Raw genomic sequence first — 19,033 nt, 5'->3', positions numbered from 1 at the left:
CCTGATAATATAATTAAGTGCTATACCAGGCCTGGACTGTGTGCTGCTGAGTATCTTGTCCTGTGTGATAAATCCTTTATTTGTCACTGTTAGTAGGGTTGTTTAATACTTACAATTTTCACCAACGTCTATAAGTTAAACAAAATTGAAAGGTGTGATCAAATTTCCACTCTTATGATGCATTTACTAGCTTTATGACCCAGGGCAAGGTATTTCATTTTTCTAAGCCTCAGTAAACTCACACATAAAATGTGCATAGTAGTAATACTATATATTACTAAGTAATAGATATACTATATATATCTAAGTAAAAGATTGTTGTAAAGATTAAATGAGATAACATATAAAAAGTGCTTAAGCACACTACCTGACAGCTTTCAATAAATGCTAGCTATTATTCTACAAGCATTGTGGATATATAAAACTTACACATTGGACTAAACATCATTATATATACCTACTGGATTCTCAGAATGTACTACATAAGCCAGAAGTATCTGCAAAAGAATACTGTTCCCAACTCCTGAGGGACTTCTATTATTTAGTTAGGTTATCAACTGGGACACCTCTACTGATAACAAGATACCCTTTCTGTCCTCTGCATTCATTCATTCATTCACCTTTTCACTTATTCCACAAATATTTAGTGAGTCTTTATCATGTCCAAGTCACTGTGCTAGGTGCCATGGACAGTGAGGAAGCAAACGGTACTTTTCCTCACAGTTTCTGGTCTAGTGGGGCAGGTGGACAATGAACAAATTACAAAAATCAACATATAATTATCAACTGTGATTAAGTACAGTAGAGGAAAATTATGCGATGAAATAAGAGCATGTAACACAAGATGTGATCTAATTCCCTAAGGAAGTTATTAGCCACTAATGTGTATTCTGGCAAAGGTCATAGATTTTTATTTCATTAAAAGAAAAAAAGTACTACTACTAATAGTTGTAGTAAAATAAGCCAAGAAGAGATCTGGTAGACCCTTATGTTCTAATTCCAGCTTCTGTCTTGGTCTTTTCCAGTGAGATGTGAAATGTATATGCAATGAACAGAGTATGCACTTTAATAAATGGTTAAATCTGAAAGACGATCAGAGATTACTAGTGTTATCCTGATCCTTTCCTGCTGCAACCTTAAATGACATATCCATCTCAAGGACAGCGTAAAAGGCACCTGCTGATAAAACTACACGTTCACCCTTAAAGGATGCTCAAATGGCTTGGGACAACCAACTCCATCCAGTCTCAGGTGGTAGTGGGAGAGGTTTTCAACACTCTGGTTCCTGCCAGCTACTTGTCATATTGGTCTGTCACAATCTGCAGTCATTACCACAATCTGCACAAAGGAGTCAGGTGGGATAATCACAAAAGGTGATTGGGTGTATGTGAAACCCATGTGAGAAACAAAGACCTAGCAGTCCTCAAATAGAGCATATAGAGAATATTCTGACCACTCTTGCTGCAGTGATTTTGTCTTTATTGTATTGCCCAAATCTACGACTATATTTATTTTACAGTTTGGGAATACTTACCTTTCTGAGGCAATGAATTTATTAAAAAATGGAAGTGCATGTTTAACAAAAAAGAATCAAATTTGTTTCCAGGAAAGTTGATGATGAACGTGTAACTAGCACAAAATAATGACATTTACTATTCTCTGTGGGGACCAGAATGGTATCACTGGTCACATGAAAACCAAAAGAAATAAAACTGCTGAAGAAGCATCAACATACACTTCAAAGGCGACAATTTAACATGTGCAGCTGCAAACGGTACATTTAATATCACTCTGTAGAACTTTTCATTTAAATCAAATCTCTCTTCTAAATTAATTTCACTCACATTCTTGTGCACATACAAAAAGCAAAGCTGTTAATATGTTGGCCTCACTAAAAACCTTGCACACAGCTAAAGGATGCCAGTTTTACATCAGTGCCATCAAAAACTTCAAATAGGAAATCTGTTAATTCCAAAGTCAGTTCCATTTTTCTAATCTGATCATAGAATGAAAACAAAACTTTTGAAAGGTCATTACATTGAAAGTGAAACATCTTAATATTTTTTTTTGACTGTCAACGTAAATTTAAAAAATACAATGAAAATAAAATCACTGGCTGTTATGTTAAAACACAAATACAAATGGTGGAGCGCACACTATATAAAAAATAACGTTCTCATTGAATTTTTAAAAACTATAAAATACAGGGGCTGGCCTGCTGGCGCAGTGGTTAAGTTCGCACGTTCTGCTTCAGCGGCCTGGGGTTCGCCGGTTTGGATGCCGGGTACAGACCTACGTACTGCTTGTTAAGCGACACTGTGGCAGGCACCCCACATGTAAAGCAGAGGAAGATGGGCATGGATGTTAGCTCAGGGCCAGCCTTCCTCAGCAAAAAGAGGATTGGCAGCAGATGTTAGCTCAAGGCTAATCTTCCTCAAAAAACAAACAAAAAAAACTATAAAAATAGAAATTTACTAGGAATTGTGGTATGCACATAATCCATGATTATATCCAAAGAAGTGAAATATTCTGCCAATCATGTAGAAGTTATAGTTGTATAAATTACAAATATACTTATGTATCCACAGTTAAAGGAACTAAACTATAAAACTACTGAAACAGAGCTGATGCTGAATACAAAAATTTCATCACACTATTTCTCATATGCTTTGGATTCTAGAAAATTTGAGCCTTTGAAGAACTATTCTGAAATCAACCTAGTTCCTATAATGTCACTGTCCATTTTTTGGTAAATGAGTCCTCATAGTTACATTTTCTTCAAAATTAGCTGGAAATCCCTGATTATTCAATGGTGAACTGCCAAAGTCTTCAGTGTTTCAAGCTTTTAGAGAATTGTAATTCTTGAAACCCAAATGTATAAAGACCTTGAAATTTATCCCTACAAATTACAGAAAACAAAAGATGAAAATACAATCAATAAACAATTTAATTTTCAGTTTCTATAACTGTACTTAGAAATATCTTCATTTGTGGGAAATTTTTAAAACATTTTATTGAAGTGTATTATACATATGAAAAAGTACACATATCATAAGGCTGTGCCATCCAGTATGGTAGTCACTAGCCACATGCGACCACTGCACACTCGTATGAGGCTAGTGTGAGTCTGTAAGTAGAAAACACACTCTGGATTTCAAACACCTATTACCAAGAAAAGGGTAAAATATCTCAATAAATTTCTACATTGATTTTATATTGAAATGATAATATTTTGAATATATTGGGTTAAATAAAATATATAAAAATTAATTACAATTAAAAAAATTTTAATGTGGCTCCTAGAAAGCTTTAAATTACATTATATGGCTTGCATTGAAGTCTACTGGACAGTACTGGCCGAAAATACAGCTGATAAATGTCCACAAACTGAGTTTGCTACCTAGCTAAGGATCCATAAGAAGAAACAGAACAATACTGGAAGTAGAACAATCTCAGAAGTCTCCTTCTGCTCCATTTCAGTAACTAATCTCTTCTCCTAAGGATAAACCACTACCTTTACTTCTGACAAATAAAAATGGCAAGCAATAGGATATACTGGAGTATATGAGGAAGCCATTTGGTATAAACCTAATTTGGCCTGACTTTTTTTTTTTAAAAGGGCCTGACTGTGGCTATTGAGCACGCATTGCATATCTGCTTAGACATTTCCTATGGCCAGAACAAAGGCCCTTGAGATAAAGGTGGAACTTCCCCCCACATTAGCATTTCCTTAGGGATAAGCATTTTTCCTTAGGCTAGGAACTGATTGCTGCACTCACCTCCCAGCTCACCTGTGACCACCCAGCTGGAGACAACAGACTGCCACCCTGCTGTGTTCACCTAGACAGAAGACCTACCTGCTATTTCCATCAATCGCTGTGCCAACAGAGTAGTCTCGCGACTATTGTAAAAGGGACATTCCAATCATATGTGAAACATCCTCTTTGAGGGTATATAACGACCCCGTATACCCCCCCACCTCTTTGGAGTGCTCTTTTCCTTTGTGGAAAGACTCTCCCGGGCTATAATCCTCAGATTTAAGCTCAGAATAAACTCACCCAAATTTTCATTTATAGATTGGATATGGATTATTTTCATCGACACTTCTAACAGCAAATATTAGTTTTGCCCATTTTTATACTTTTATATAAATGGATTCATACAGCATGTGCTTTTTGTATACTCAATATATTTGTGAAATTCATCCATATTGGTATGCTAGCTACAGTTTTTCATTCTCACTGTATTTCTTTGTGTGCACATGTAATTCATCCATTCTACTATTAACGGGCATTTCTGTAGTTTGCAGTTTCTGGCTATTACTAAAAATGCTGCCACAAGTGTCCTACGACATATCTTTTGATGAATACATGTATTCATTCCCATTGCATGCTTTAGAGTAGAACTGCTGGATCACAGATACACCTATGTGCAATTTCAGTATTTATTCCTAGTTTTCCAAATGTTGTCAATTTTACCAAACCAACCAATACACCAACTATTGTTCCACATCCTTGCCAACATTTGTCAAAGGTACTCTAAACAAAGGCAAAAAGACAATACCTGTGAAAATATTTCAGCTCAAATACTTACACGCTTTAATTTTTAAAAATGGAATTGTGACTATCTTTTGTTTAGCTCTTAGCTTACCAGGTACCTCAGCGTCTGTTAGAGAATTTTGTACTCACATGGCAGAGAGAGAATGAGGAAGCTCTCTGGTGCATGTATCTCGTCTTACCAGAACATTAATCGTATCATTATCAGGGCCCCATTCTTAAGACCTCATTTAACCTTAATTATCCCCATAAAGGTCCTGTCTCCAAATACAGTCACACTGGGGGTTGAAGCTTCAACCTACGAATTCTGAGGGAACACAACATTCAGTCCGTAACAGCCAGTGAGTGGCAACAGCCAGTGAGTGGCGGGGTCAGGATTCACAATTACACAACCTTGAAGCCCCCACTCCTAACTTTTACACTTCATCGCCCTTTACTTTTCTTATCTTGCAGATGATTTTCGGGTGGGGAAAGCTACAAAGAAGTGCTGACTGCTGACTGAACGGCTGGGATCCCCTGCTTTGAAATTTTTACATTATGTAAGTTACACAACATAGTGCACTGTGATTCCATTAGTTTACTATCACAACAGCTGGCACTTACTTTGTGATAAAGCTCAGTTTGTGGACTGGGGCAACAAAGCTTGGAAAATTCTAAGTATGGAAAATGCTGTGGGTTAAACTTAAAATTTTTACCTATTATTTTAATTAAATATTTCAGTTTTAGACGTCATCTCAGTGTGAAATTTTCCCTTATATAAAGTCAATCTGCTGTATCACTTCTTACAGAAATAGCCTTCTAAATTGTCAATTATTTACTGTTTTTTCTGAAAGAGCTGGTGATTCCTTATCCCTATGAAATCAAGGTAGCAGGGATTCTTTCTTAAGAATTTTAACTTTGAATCTTAATTTTTCACTAAGAAGTTTTTGGATCTCTTGATAGAGAAAATTCTCACATTTTCATATATGGAGAACATGGGATGAGACAACATAAAGAAACAAGAAAAAGAGAGATCCTTTTTATTTTTGCTTATTCTAACTTTAAGAGAATACCAAACAGTTGAAAGAAATTAACACCTGCTAATAATCAGATACTTTTACACGTACTTTCAGCATTTTGAATAGTGGTCCCACTACTTTCTGGCCTCCACAAGTTCAAAAGATAAGTCAGCTGTTGCTAATCTTACTGTGGTTCCCTTGTAAGGGATTTTTCTTCCTTCTTTCAAGATTCTCTTTGCTCTTCAACAGTCTGACTATGATCTATCTATGTGTAGATTTCTTTGTTTACTCTCTTGGAATTCACTGAATTTCTTAGATACGGAGATGAATATCTTTCATCAAATTTGGCCGTTTTCAGCCATTATTTCTTAAAATGTATTTTCTGTCCCTCTCTTTCTCTCCTTTCCTTCTGGGACTTTCATTACATATGTGTTGGCATGCATGCTGGTGCCCCAGTCTCTGTTCATTTTTCTTTTTTTTTTCCCTTCTGTTTTTCAGACTGGGTGATCTTTATTAATCTATGTTCAAGTTCACTAACTCTTTCTTCTGCCAGCTCAAATCTGCTGTTGAGTCTGTGAATTTTTCATTTCAGTTATCGTACTGATCAATTCTAGAATTTCTATTTGATTCTTTTTAATAATTTAGATCTCTTTGCTGATATTTTCTATTTGCTGAGCTGTTGTCATCATAATTTCCCTTTAATTCTTTAAAGGAAAGTATTTTCCTTTAGTTCTTTGAACATACTGACAAATATATGCTTTTACGTCTGTCACTAAGAACTAACATTTGGGCTCCTTCAAAGATAGTTTCTACTGCCTGCTTTTTTTCCTGACCATCAGTCATACTTTTCTGTTTATTTGCATGTCTCATAATTTTTTGTTGGAAACTGGACATTTTAAATAATATACTGTAGCAACTCTGAATGCTGAACCCTGCCTCCAGCTTGCTGTTGCTGTTGTTTGTTTAGTGACTTGCCTGGACTATTTCTAGAGTCTGTTTCCCCAGCAGTGTGCTGTGCAGCTTTGCTTTCTAGGGGGTTGCCCCTGGGGCAGTATAACTTAGTAGTCAGGCAATGTTTGGTCAGGTTTCGCTTAAACACCTCAAGCCAGTAAGCTTCTGTCCTTTGCCACCGGATCTGTGTGCAGCTTGGGTAATCCTTTCAAAGTACAGGGAGTTTAACAGTCTATCCTGTGTTCAGCCAGGGACTAGCAGAGCTTGCAAGAGTCCTCTTTGTTCTCTCTCGAACAGGTGTAGCCTTGCATATGCACACTGCCTTCTGGATCATCAGAGGTAAGTATGATCTTAGTAGGACCCAATTTAGCTATCTCTTTCCCAAGATCTCCTTGATAAATTTATGGCTAGTCTCTCATTTTGCGGCTTCCAGTAACATTAGCTTTCCCAGATTGCCACATAGACCTCTATTGCTTTCGATAACATCCCTGGGCATGCAGTTTTCCAAGCGCTGCCCTAAATAAAGGCAGCTCCCTCTGACAGGACAGCAGAGCTGCCAGTCCTCATGGCTTGCCTCACCTGCCCAGGGTAGAACTTAAGGGACCACAGAGCGGAGGAAAGCTGAGGGAGCAGCTCATGACTAAAATGCCACAAACTATCGCTGTTCTTAATGAACTTCAAAGTCTTTGTTTGAATATATGCCTCTCAATTTATGTCCCTTGGTAAATTTTCAGAGACCTTCAATGGGTATTTATTTTTATAGTTTTGTCCAATTTAATCACAGCTTTTTGGAGAGAGGATTTGCCAATCTCCTCACATACCCATTCGAGAAGTGCTGCGCTTAGATTTTATTTTGAACTGTTTTTTTTCCCCTTAGAACATTAGATATAATTAGAACATTAGATATAATGTTCTAAATATCAGGAACAAATATTAAACAGAACCATTTACTGGACTTTGAAGGCCCCCAGAGCTCAGGACTAATATGCCCACAGACAATCACTGTTCTTACTGAAATTCAATAGGGGTATATCCAATGAAATTGAAAACCACTGAAGGAAGAACTTTCCCAAAACCAAGACCAGAATTTGGTTCTCAACATCTTCAGGACTCCTCAATATCACTTGAATAAGAACTTTTCTATACTTACTCTTAAAGACTGGGTAAATAGGTCCCTAGACAAAGGCAAGATTAGGGGTAAATAAAGGGACCAGGGTCAGTAAAGCCTGAGGTCGCCCTACCTGGGCTCGTTCCTCATCAAACTCCAGGCAGCCCATACCGTCCAGTCTCTGGAGATCAATCCAGCCTTTCCAGATTACACAGACTCCATTCAGAATCATGGGAGCCTTCAAATACACCTGAGACACAGAAAAGAAGGATGAAAACCAATGATAAGCCATCAGACGCACGAAAAACAAAACACAAACTTATGAAAACTGTGGTTTTCTTAGGGGAAAAAAGATGAATACAATTGTAAAACTAAGAATTACACATGATTTTTTTTTTAAAGATTTTATTTTTTTCCTTTTTCTCCCCAAAGCCCCCCAGTACATAGTTGTATATTCTTCATTATGGGTCCTTCTAGTTGTGGCATGTGGGAATGCTGCCTCAGCATGGTTTTAATGAGCAGTGCCATGTCTGCGCCCAGGATTCGAACCAATGAAACACTGGGCCGCCCGCAGCGGAGCGCGCGAACTTAACCACTCGGCCACGGGGCCAGCCCCATATACATGATTTTTGATAATTATGATTTTGATTGTATGATGTTTGAATGTTGGGTAGAAAGATATAAAGATGTGAAACAACTGGAATTCACTAGCCCCTGAAGACAGCATACACTGCTCCCCTCTACTTGGATACTGCAGCCACCCAGAGTCAGGCTCTTCACACTTCCCTTCAGTCACAGCTTTCTGCTGCTTTTTCTTTTTCTTTTTTACTTATGTTACCTGGAGTTGATTTTTACTGCTTTTAGCTAAAGAACCTTGAATGATTTATTAATGTTTATTTATTCATCATTCTTTTTTGTTTTTTTTAAGGCAGATTAGTCCTGAGGTAACAACTGCTGCCAATCCTCCTCTTTTTGCTGAGGAAGACTGGCCCTGAGCTAACATCCATGCCCATCTTCCTCTACTTTATATGTGGGATGCCTTCGCATCATGGCTTCACAAGCAGTGCCATGTCCGCACCCAGGATCCGAACCGGTGAACCACAGGCCGCCAAAGTGGAACGTGTGCACTTAACTGCTGCACGACAGGGCTGGCTCCTCATCATTCTTTTTCAAGTAAATAAATAACCCTAGAGCAAAAGCCATTAGGTATGATTTCTAAATTCAGATTGTTTTCATTTTTGATGACCAAACTAATTCTCCTATTGCCTAAAAATATAATCGCTCAAGAGCAATTCAGGATTCACCAAGAGACAAAAGATGCTAATGTTGTTATCTTGAAGTGAATATTTTATTGTGATACAATAAGAAATATAAGAGAAACTTACTACAGTTCCTACAATCTCCCCCACCCTAACGCCATTCTAAGTTACTTTTTAAAAAGACTGTTATTTTAGGTCTTCTCTACCTCATTTAACATGGTCTTCTGAATAAAAATCAGCATAGATTTTTATCATTTACTACCTTAAGATTTTCAAAATGCAGAGGAAGTAGGATTTCAATTAGTTTTCAAAATTCCAGGTTATCAAATATATCTTTATAAATAAGGTTCTTCATTTGCCTATACCAAATATATTTCCTTTGGATAATCCTAGTGCTTTTATGAGCCAAAATCAGCATTACTGATTACCTATAATTACATAAACTGGGTAAGATAGTTTCTCATTTTGAGGAAAAGGCTGGAAGCATCATCTTTTGCTTTACTCAATTCAGTAATTTCTTCAACAAAGAATCCGGGGCACTCTTGTTTTTAGAGAGACGTAATAAGAACAACCGAATGTCAATAATTACAAATATGCTAGAAAAATTACTACCGAGACACCTGTAAAATAAACCTTATAGGATTTATGCCTTCTTGGTACATATTTATGTCATTCCCCTCCATTACTAACACAACCATTTTTCCTGTTATGGGCTCCAACAAACCACGCTGAATCAATTTCTACCTATATTTGGGGGAAAAAGCCAAAAACATAAAGTTCCATTTCTCCTCCTATTTGGACCAAGGGAAATAGTCTACAGTTATAGCTGAAACCGTTTAACCACACATTTCCTTCTGTTCTGATAAGTGCTCATTCCCTTCCACATTGTGAATTTACAACTCCACTGATGTGCACCTAGTCAAACAACTGACTCTGATGACCTCATATTTGACACCTCACAAAACCTAAAACCAATACCCTTCTATACTGCCTGTCTAACTCGACTTACCAGGTCTTCTAATCAAGATTTTCATCTACTCTCTCTAACAGAGGTAGGAGGGTGCCACACAGTGAGTATAACATTTCACCTATAAATATACCTCACTATTTTAAATTCTCATACTAATCATCAAGAGAATTCTTCTCATCTAATAGCAGAGAAAGGTCAACTTCATGATCAGATTCTATATTCTTCATCAATGACATATCTTTTAGAATCAAAGATTCCATAATCTAGCTTATTCATATTAACTTCCATAGTCAAAAAACATTTTCCTTACAAAATTACTAACTTTTTTAAAAGCCCATTTATTATTTCTTTGTAAAAGAAAACCAGGGGCTGGCCCCGTGGCCGAGTGGTTAAGTTTGCGCGCTCCGCTGTAGGCGGCCCAGTGTTTCGTTGGTTCGAATCCTAGGCGCAGACATGGCACTGCTCATCAAACCACACTGAGGCAGCGTCCCACATGCCACAACTAGAAGAACCCACAACGAAGAATATATGACAATCTACCAGGGGGGCTTTGGGGAGAAAAAGGAAAAAATAAAATCTTCAAAAAAATAAGAAAAAGAAAAAGAAAACCACTGATTTGTTTTGGGAAATTCCTAAATGGGTTCACAAAATGGCTATAGTTCTTAATAAAGGCTAGTGCCTGCAGTCAAAACTTAAAAGAACATTTAGATGCTCCTGATGATTTATTTAGATATTCACATTCAAATAAATACAATTTTATGTGTAGATCTTCAAAGTAAATGTAATGAGTTTTCATATATTCATGAGTACTGAACCTCAAAGTACGAAGAAAATAAAATTCTCTTAACAGTTTGCCATTTTGTAATGTAATTTAATAACATCATTTAAACACTAAGATATTTTTCACTGAAAATAATGTCTTATTTTAAATTGTGATAAGAAATGTATTAGAATATGATTTAGAGATTAAACCCATTGTCTTAGAACAACTAAATGTTTTATACAAAATGGATTCTATAAAGCCTTTAAAATGGGTAAATAGATTCAGCTAATTACACCACCAACAACAAAACAGTCTGCTTATCTTTCCTAAAATAAAATATCAAGAGAATGAGACTTCACAGAAAGTGAAAAGTGACTACAGCCTCATATTTTGTGTTCTTTTGGAAATAAAGAACAATTTTTAATCAACTCCAGATACAAATACCAGTATTTGTGATGTTATATTCAATCCAAATTACACATGCTATCACTTTAACATTCTGTAGCTTTGAATTCCATATCACTATGGCAGTAGAGCTTCAGCAAAAATAGATATGTACCATCAACTGTGGCATATCCATATAATGGAATAATATTTGGTCATAACAAGAATAAAGTATTGATACCTGTTACAACATGGATGAACCTTGAAAACATTATGCTAAGTGGAAGAAGCCAGAAAAAGGCCACATATTATGATTCCATTTACATGAAATGTCCAGAATAGACAAAGAGAGAGACAGAAAGAAGATGAGTGGTTGCCAGGAGCTGAGGGGAGGGGACAATGAGGAGTGACTGCTAACAGATACAGGATTTCCTTTTGGGGTGATGAAAATTTTTTGGAATTAGAGTGGTGACGGTTGCACAACTCTGTGAATACACTAAAAATTCCTGAATTGCACAGCCTAAAAGGGTGAATTTTATGGTATGTGAATTTTATCTCAATAAATCTATTACAAAAAACATTTGCAGTAATTTTTATCGGTTGCGTAGGTAACATCTATATGCAAATAGAGATTTTTGAGTCGGCAGTTGCATATGGGATTCTAGCACTCTGAGAAGAGATATGGGCTGATGATATGAATCTGGCAGCCATCAACAAAACAGTGGTATTTAAATCAAGGGGAAGGAAGAGATTCCTCAAGCAATAAGCAGAAGGAGAAAAGATGGGGGCTCAGGAAGAACCAGGAGGAAATCTAACACTTAGATGCTGGGTAGAAGAAAAAACGCCAGCAGAGTAGGCTGTGAACAGCCAGGGAGGAAAGAGGAAAACACGTAAGGCACCCAGTGGCTAAAGGTTAAGTTACAGGCCCTCAAGTACAAATTTCCCCTTTGTTAGACACATTAGATACGTAAGTACTATATTATGAGACCTTAGATCACTCATAACTTTTAGCAATGTTTTAATTTAAGGTAGTAGTTCTTAGTCTGGAGTTCAGAAAACCTACAAAAGTTTGAGTTTACGGATAAGTTTAAAGAACAGAAACCTCCTGAAATTCAGTGTAAAAATTATGTTTCTGCCCATTTTCTAAGGAACTCCACTGCTTTCATCACATTCTCTAAGGCATGTGCAAGGCAGAAAGGATTCAATTATGATAGTAAAAACTTCATTCTTCCCCTTCCCTCATAAACACCAAGGTCTTTGTAGCAGAGACCTTGAGAGACGACGAATACTTTCATTTAGTAAAAGAACCAAACTTCTTAAGTAGCTAAATATTAGCTACCCCATGTTTTGAAATGTTTAAGTGTAAGAGGAAGGGTATGAGAGAACCTAGTCAACTTCTCATTTATCAACCTGTACAAAATAGTTCTACCTCTGAGAGTCTGGACTCTACTTATTCTGAGTATCTAAATTTGGAATAAGCACTGGCATCCTCAATTGCCCTTTCGTCTACAATATTATATATTTATAGAAGTTCAGTGTTTCCAGCTCCTTGGTAGCTGGGCTGAGAACAGAAACTGAGGGTACAAAGGGATAGCAGAAAGAGTTCCCCTTCTTTGAGTGGTTCTAAAGAAGATAACTTCAAGATAATTAAAACACAATAACTGTAGATTTTCAAACAAAACTCCCATGTACACACCAGTACTGAGCCATAAAATCAAAACACACAGACATCAAGTGTCAAAGCTATTGACAAAAGCAAGAAGCAGATACTTCGCCTTCAAAGAACCCATTTCAATTGGAAAGAATACTTCCCTTCTCTATAGTAAACTGTTAGAACTTAAACAACTTGGGACGCAATTCTATAAACTGAGGTATGAGGTAAAACAGTAAGGGAGAATGATCAGTACCCCTTAGGCCCTCAGTAAATTTTTGAATAATGATTAACAGAAAAGCAGAAATTCAATTGGAATTTTAAAATGTCTTTCTGGTACTTCCCTATAATTTCAATTTGAAAAGATCTACCTATTCAACAAATGTTTATTGCCTGTCATTTTGTGCAGGGTATTATCATAAGGACAGTGGGAATATATGACGAATTAAAAAAAGAGTTATGTCTGACTAGCCAAAAAAGTTTACAACACCAGTTAACTTAAAGTCTTTAATGAGGAAGAAGTGAATACATAAAACAAGACCCGTATGAGTTAAAACAGAATCATCCATTACATTTAAGCAGGACTCACTTAACATGCAAGGTTAATGTAATGTACCATTGACAGTAAAATTTTAAAAAGCTGGATCCAGCAGCTTTGCAACCTTCTTTTAAGGACCACAGTTCTAAAAAAGTTGCATATAGATATGACTAGGATATATTATCTGAAGATTATCTACCTGTAAAATCCAAAATATTCAACTGAAAAACCAAGTGACTTAATGAGTTCAATAAAATGGCTGGTTATAAAAACAATAATGGGGCCGGTCCCATGGCCAAGTTATTAAGTTTGCGCACTCTGCTTCAGTGGCCCAGGGTTTTGCTGGTTCAGATCCTGGGTGCAGACATGGCACCACTCATCAGGCCATGCTGAGGCCCACAGAGCACAACCAGAGGCACTCACAACTAGAATATACGACTACGTCCTGGGGGGGCTTTGGAGAGAAGAAGGAGGGGAAAAAAAAGATTGGCAACAGTTGTTAAGCTCAGGTGCCAATCCTTCAAAAGAAAGAACCAATACATAAAAACCAAGAACTTTCCTATATTACAATACTAACTATTTGGAAAATAAAATAAGTCTCTATTTTAAAATAGCAAGAACAGCATCAACTACTAAGAATAAATTTGACAAGAAACATGTAGGCTCTATAAGAAGAAAATACCTAACTTGGAAACAGAAAAAGATTTGAGTAACTAGTGACACATCATGTTCTCCAATGGTAAGACTACACATGCCAATTTATCCCACAGTAATCCTTATTTTAACAAAATTCCAATGAAATCTCAAAATAATGTTTTCCGGAATTTAAGAAATAAGTCTACAGTTTATACAAAAGAATTACACTATCCAAGAAAATACCAGAAAGTATTGTTCTGCCCTTTCAGATATTCAATCACGTAACAATGCAATCAGTATATATAGTAGTGCTGTGGCAGTCAGAAACAAATTAATGAAATAAACAAAAAATCCAAAATGAAACCAATTATACAAGGATTTAATAAATGAAAAAGGCAACATTTCAAATCAATGTAAAAGTATATATATATATATTTTTTAAAGATTTTATTTTTTCCTTTTTCTCCCCAAAGCCCCCTGGTACATAGTTGTGTATTCTTCGTTGTGGGTTCTTCTAGTTGTGGCATGTGGGACGCTGCCTCAGCGTGGTCTGATGAGCAGTGCCATGTCCGCGCCCAGCATTCGAACTAACGAAACACTGGGCCGCCTGCAGCGGAGCGCGCGAACTTAACCACTCGGCCACGGGGCCAGCCTCGGTAAAAGTATATTTTATTTAACCAGTATAGATGGGAAAACTGGCTATTTGAAAAAAATGAGTTTGAAACAAAATAAAATGTCCAAAAATTATTTTAAAATGTTCAGTAACAATCAAAGCTACTAAAACAAGATAACTATAACTGTTTCTAAACAAATATAAAAAATACATAAAATTTTAATAATGTCTATGGGAAGAGAAACCAGCTTCTACTACATTGTCAGAGGGAGTGTAAACTGGCTAACAATTCTGGGAAGGCATTTTTTAGAAATAAGTGCGAATTTTCCTTTGACTCAGCATTGTCATGCCTATGAACGTATCCTAAAATTTAATCAAAGATGTACACAAATATTTGATTACAAGGATATTCACGCTTAAGGATTTTTTTTTTTTTTGAGGAAGATTAGCCCTGAGCTAATATCTGCTGCCAATCCTCCTCTTTTTGCTGAGGAAGATTGGCCCTGAGCTAACAGCTGTGCCCATCTTCCTCATTTTATAGGTGGGACGCCTGCCAAAGCATGGCTTGATAAAAGCAGTCCGCAGGTCTGTGCCCGGGATCCAAACGGGCAAACCCTGGGCCTCTGAACCAGAGGACGCAAACTTAAGCACTAAGCCACCTGGCCAGCCCCTTAAGGATTTTTTAATAACGGCAAAAGATTAGAAATAACCTAGACGCCCAACATCTTACTGTTGTTCAATGTTAATGAAATCAATAATACATATCAAACATGGTGTCTTTAAACAGAAACACAATAAAACAAGATTACATATTGGTTGAGGAAGATGTTATGACCAGAGGCTTGCAGGAACCTAACTCTGTATTTTCCCCGGAAGCAACTGTTCCGTTTTCACTAACAATTTCTTTAGAAGATATGCAGCAATTTTATAGAAGATAACTAACATAACTAATGAGAATTAACTGTAATTATTTTTAAAAGAAATGAGTATTATCACGATGCTTAACCCCAAGACAGCACGGGAAGAGTGAAAACAAAATGTGCTTTGGACTTGTAAAACCTGGCTCAGACTCTTTACATATAAAGCCAGGGCTAAATAATATCTCTTTCATAGGTGATGATAAAAATTAGTTAAGTCAATGTACAGAAAACTTACGAAACATACACAGTACCACCGAAACACTGATTGCTTACACAAACATTTCCACCCAGTTTTACATAGTGATTTCTTTACAAGGAAAGAAGCCATTTTTTCGAGACAAAAGTTGTTCCCATCAATGAATCAGCAGATAAGCAGTAACACTGGGACAGTCTAGGCATCCAGGAAAACAAGATATTGCACTAAGGAAGTATGTATCCTGCCTTTTAGTTGTAATCATTTCTGTAGTCTATTTAACAGATTCCTTTACAAGATACTTAGTTCTGACTCATCCTCCTTTAGCCTCATGCCCTGTTCATAAACGCACAGTCAGCTGCTCGCCTGCTGGATAATCACTACAGTCATTCAATCTCACTTGCCTCTGAATCATAACTGGGTTGCATCTAAGTGTAAAAAATAGCTTCTTTTATAGGGACTTAATATAATTTACCAACCTAGTTCTTACAGTTCAAAAGAGAAATCATAACATGGATTAATACAGAATGTGCCTGGAACTTCACAGATTATATATTATACATAATATACATATTATTAATACACACACATATTCAATAAATGGACATGTTAACCAAATAGAGAAATCCATCCTAAAATTCACATGGAATCTCAAGGGACCCTGAATAGCCAAAACAATCTTGCAAAAGAACAAAACTTGAGGACTCACACATCCCAATTTCAAAATTTATTTCAAAGTTACAGTAACCAAAACAGTGTAGTGTTGGCATAAAGACAAACAGATAGACCAATGGAATAGAACAGAAAGCCCAGAAATAAACCCTCACATATATGGTCAAATGATTTTTGACAAGGGTGCCAAGACCATTCAATGGGGAAAGGACAGTCTTTTCAACAAAGGTGCTGGGAAAATGGATATCCACATGCAAAAGAATGCAGCTGGACCCTTACCTAACACCATACACAAAAACTAAAAATGGATCAAAGACCTAAATGGAAGACCTAAAACTATAAAACTCTTAGAAGCAAACATAGGATAAAAGCTTCATGACACTGGATTTGGCAGTGATTTCTTACAGATGACACCAAAGGCATAGGTAACAACAACAAAAAAGACAAATTAGACTTCATGAAAATTTTTAAATTTTATCCATCAAAAGACAGTAACAACAGAGCAAAAATGCAACCCACAGCATAGGAGAAAATATTTTCAAATCATATATCTGTTAAGGGATTAATATCTAAAATTAATATAGAGAATTCTTAAAACTCAACAACAAAAAACTCAATTCAAAAATGGGCAAAGGACTTGAATAAACCTTTCTCCAAAGATGATATACAAATGGCCAATAAGCACATGAGAAGAGGCTCAACATCACTAATCATTAGGGAAATGCAAATCAAAACTACAATGAGATACCACTTAGCATTCATTAGGATGGCTACTATGAGAAAAACAGAAAACAACAAGTGTTGGCAAGGATGAGAAATTGGAACCCTTGTGCGTTTCTGGTAGGAAAGTAAAACGAGCACACTTGCTGTGGAAAACAGTATGGCGGGTTCCTCAAAAAATTAAAAAAAGGCGCCAGCCTGGGGCCATAGTAGTTAAGTTCATGGGCTCTGCTTCTGCAGCCTGGGGTTCACAGGTATGGATCCCAGGTGCGGACCTAGGCACTGCTCATCAAGCCATGCTGTGGCAGCATCCCACACACAAAATAGAGGAAGACTGGTACAGATGTTAGCCCAGTGACAGTCTTCCTCAAGCAAAAAGAGGAAGGCTGGCAACAGATGTTAGCTCAGGGCCAATCTTCCTCACACACAAACACACAAAACAAAAAACAACCCCACCACCAGATCCAGCAATTCCACTTTGGCATATATACCCAAAAGAAACGAAGGCAGGGTCTCAAAGACATTTCTCATATACCCATGTTCACACAGCTAGCAAGTGGTAAAAACTAGCATCCAGAACTCCTGACTCTACATATTTACCTACACCACAGTTGCATTCATTAATTGCATATTAATGTTTTCTAAGTATTTCAGGGTATGTAAAAATAGATCATTTCCTTAAAGAATAAATAGACTGGATGGTCAACTTCACAGTTAAATCCATAGCATCTAGAACAATAAATATTGCGAACTCTTTTAAATGACTTCAGAACATATCATATGAACACTTCTCCTCCCCCCAAAAAATAGATAGCTTACTAGTTCTTCAACTTCATTCTCTGAATTAATGTAAACAATACATGTTTAGGAGATTCCTGAAAGCGGTACAATTTCAAGTGAAAAGTGTACAAAATTAAATTATAAAACTGTTTTTAATTAACACCAATAAAAAGTAATGAACTAAGAGGCAGATGCTGTTTATTGTAATCCATTATCTGAGTCAACTCTGTAAGAATTACTTTTGAAAATATTACAGCTGACTTTACCAAATTATTAACATAATATTAACACAAAAGAATTATGTGTAGTTTTCCAGCAGCTCCACCATCATCACAAACATTATTTGCACTACAAATTAGAAAAACAATTCAAGTAAAGTTAAAGGTTAAATGGAAAAAGATGAAGGTTAAAGGCTGATTTGAAGTCATCAAAATGAGGGTCTAAGAAGATCATATTAAAATATTAATAGTTATTCACTCTAGTGTGAAGAGTAACTTGGTCAGCCAAAATAATATAAGGCTTTGGAAGGTGGTATGTGGATTTTCTGGCAACTTACCTAATGATTATTTATTAGCAACAGTGTGGTATACAGCAAAGAACAGACTGGGATAAAAAAGACCTGGATCTGAATCTTGGTTCTGCCTAGGACATGACTTTTGAAGGTTTATTTAGCCTCTTTGGGCCTCCATTTCCTCAGCTGTAAAATCAAGATACCACCAAATGTGTTCTAAAATCAAATAAAGGACTTCCCTATATAGTGCATGATTAAGAGTATTTAGCGATAATGTACATCATCTGGCACAGTGCCAGGGGGGTGGTGATCACCATAAAAACTGGTTTGCAGATTGTCAAAACGCATTTAAAAATGGCCCAATGTTCTGGAATTAGAGATGAAGGTTACAATGTGAATATATTAAAAATCACCAAATTGTACACTTTAAAATGGGTAAGATGGTGAATTTTATTTCAATTTTTTAAAATGGCCCAGAAATGTTCTGCATAGCAAAAGCACAGTAAGCCAGGACTGAAAAGCTGGCATGAATAAGCAACCCTTAAACAATTTAGAGGGTTCTCCCAAAGGCTCATTATTTAAAACAATATTCTGCAAGTCCAGACACTTACTAGAAATTATCATTTAATACGGGTAAAATATTTTGTTTGTTTGAAAAACATCTAAATTCTCCTAATGGAAATGCTTAAGTCACATGTTCCTATGCTACCCTTTTGTTTTAATCTGAAGATTAACCTGCGTTTACATCAGAAGTTTTAAAAGACAAAATGGATAAGGATTGGTTGTATATGTAGAAAAAAGGTTTTTACC

General features: G+C 36.5%; 1 protein-coding gene across 2 annotated transcripts in view; it reads right to left on the bottom strand.

Annotated features, from left to right (window-relative positions):
- CBFB (core-binding factor subunit beta) overlaps nt 1–19,033 on the bottom strand; it is a 49,550-nt gene that overhangs the window by 16,466 nt on the left and 14,051 nt on the right. For both annotated transcript variants that reach the window (XM_070612101.1, XM_070612100.1), the window contains exon 4: nt 7,747–7,863. In XM_070612101.1, coding sequence (XP_070468202.1) covers nt 7,747–7,863 — 117 coding nt within the window. The remainder of the gene's footprint in view (nt 1–7,746; nt 7,864–19,033) is intronic.

Source organism: Equus przewalskii, chromosome 3 (assembly GCF_037783145.1).
Source record: "Equus przewalskii isolate Varuska chromosome 3, EquPr2, whole genome shotgun sequence".
NCBI lineage: Eukaryota > Metazoa > Chordata > Mammalia > Perissodactyla > Equidae > Equus > Equus przewalskii.
This window is presented reverse-complemented; position numbering and strand designations above follow the sequence as displayed.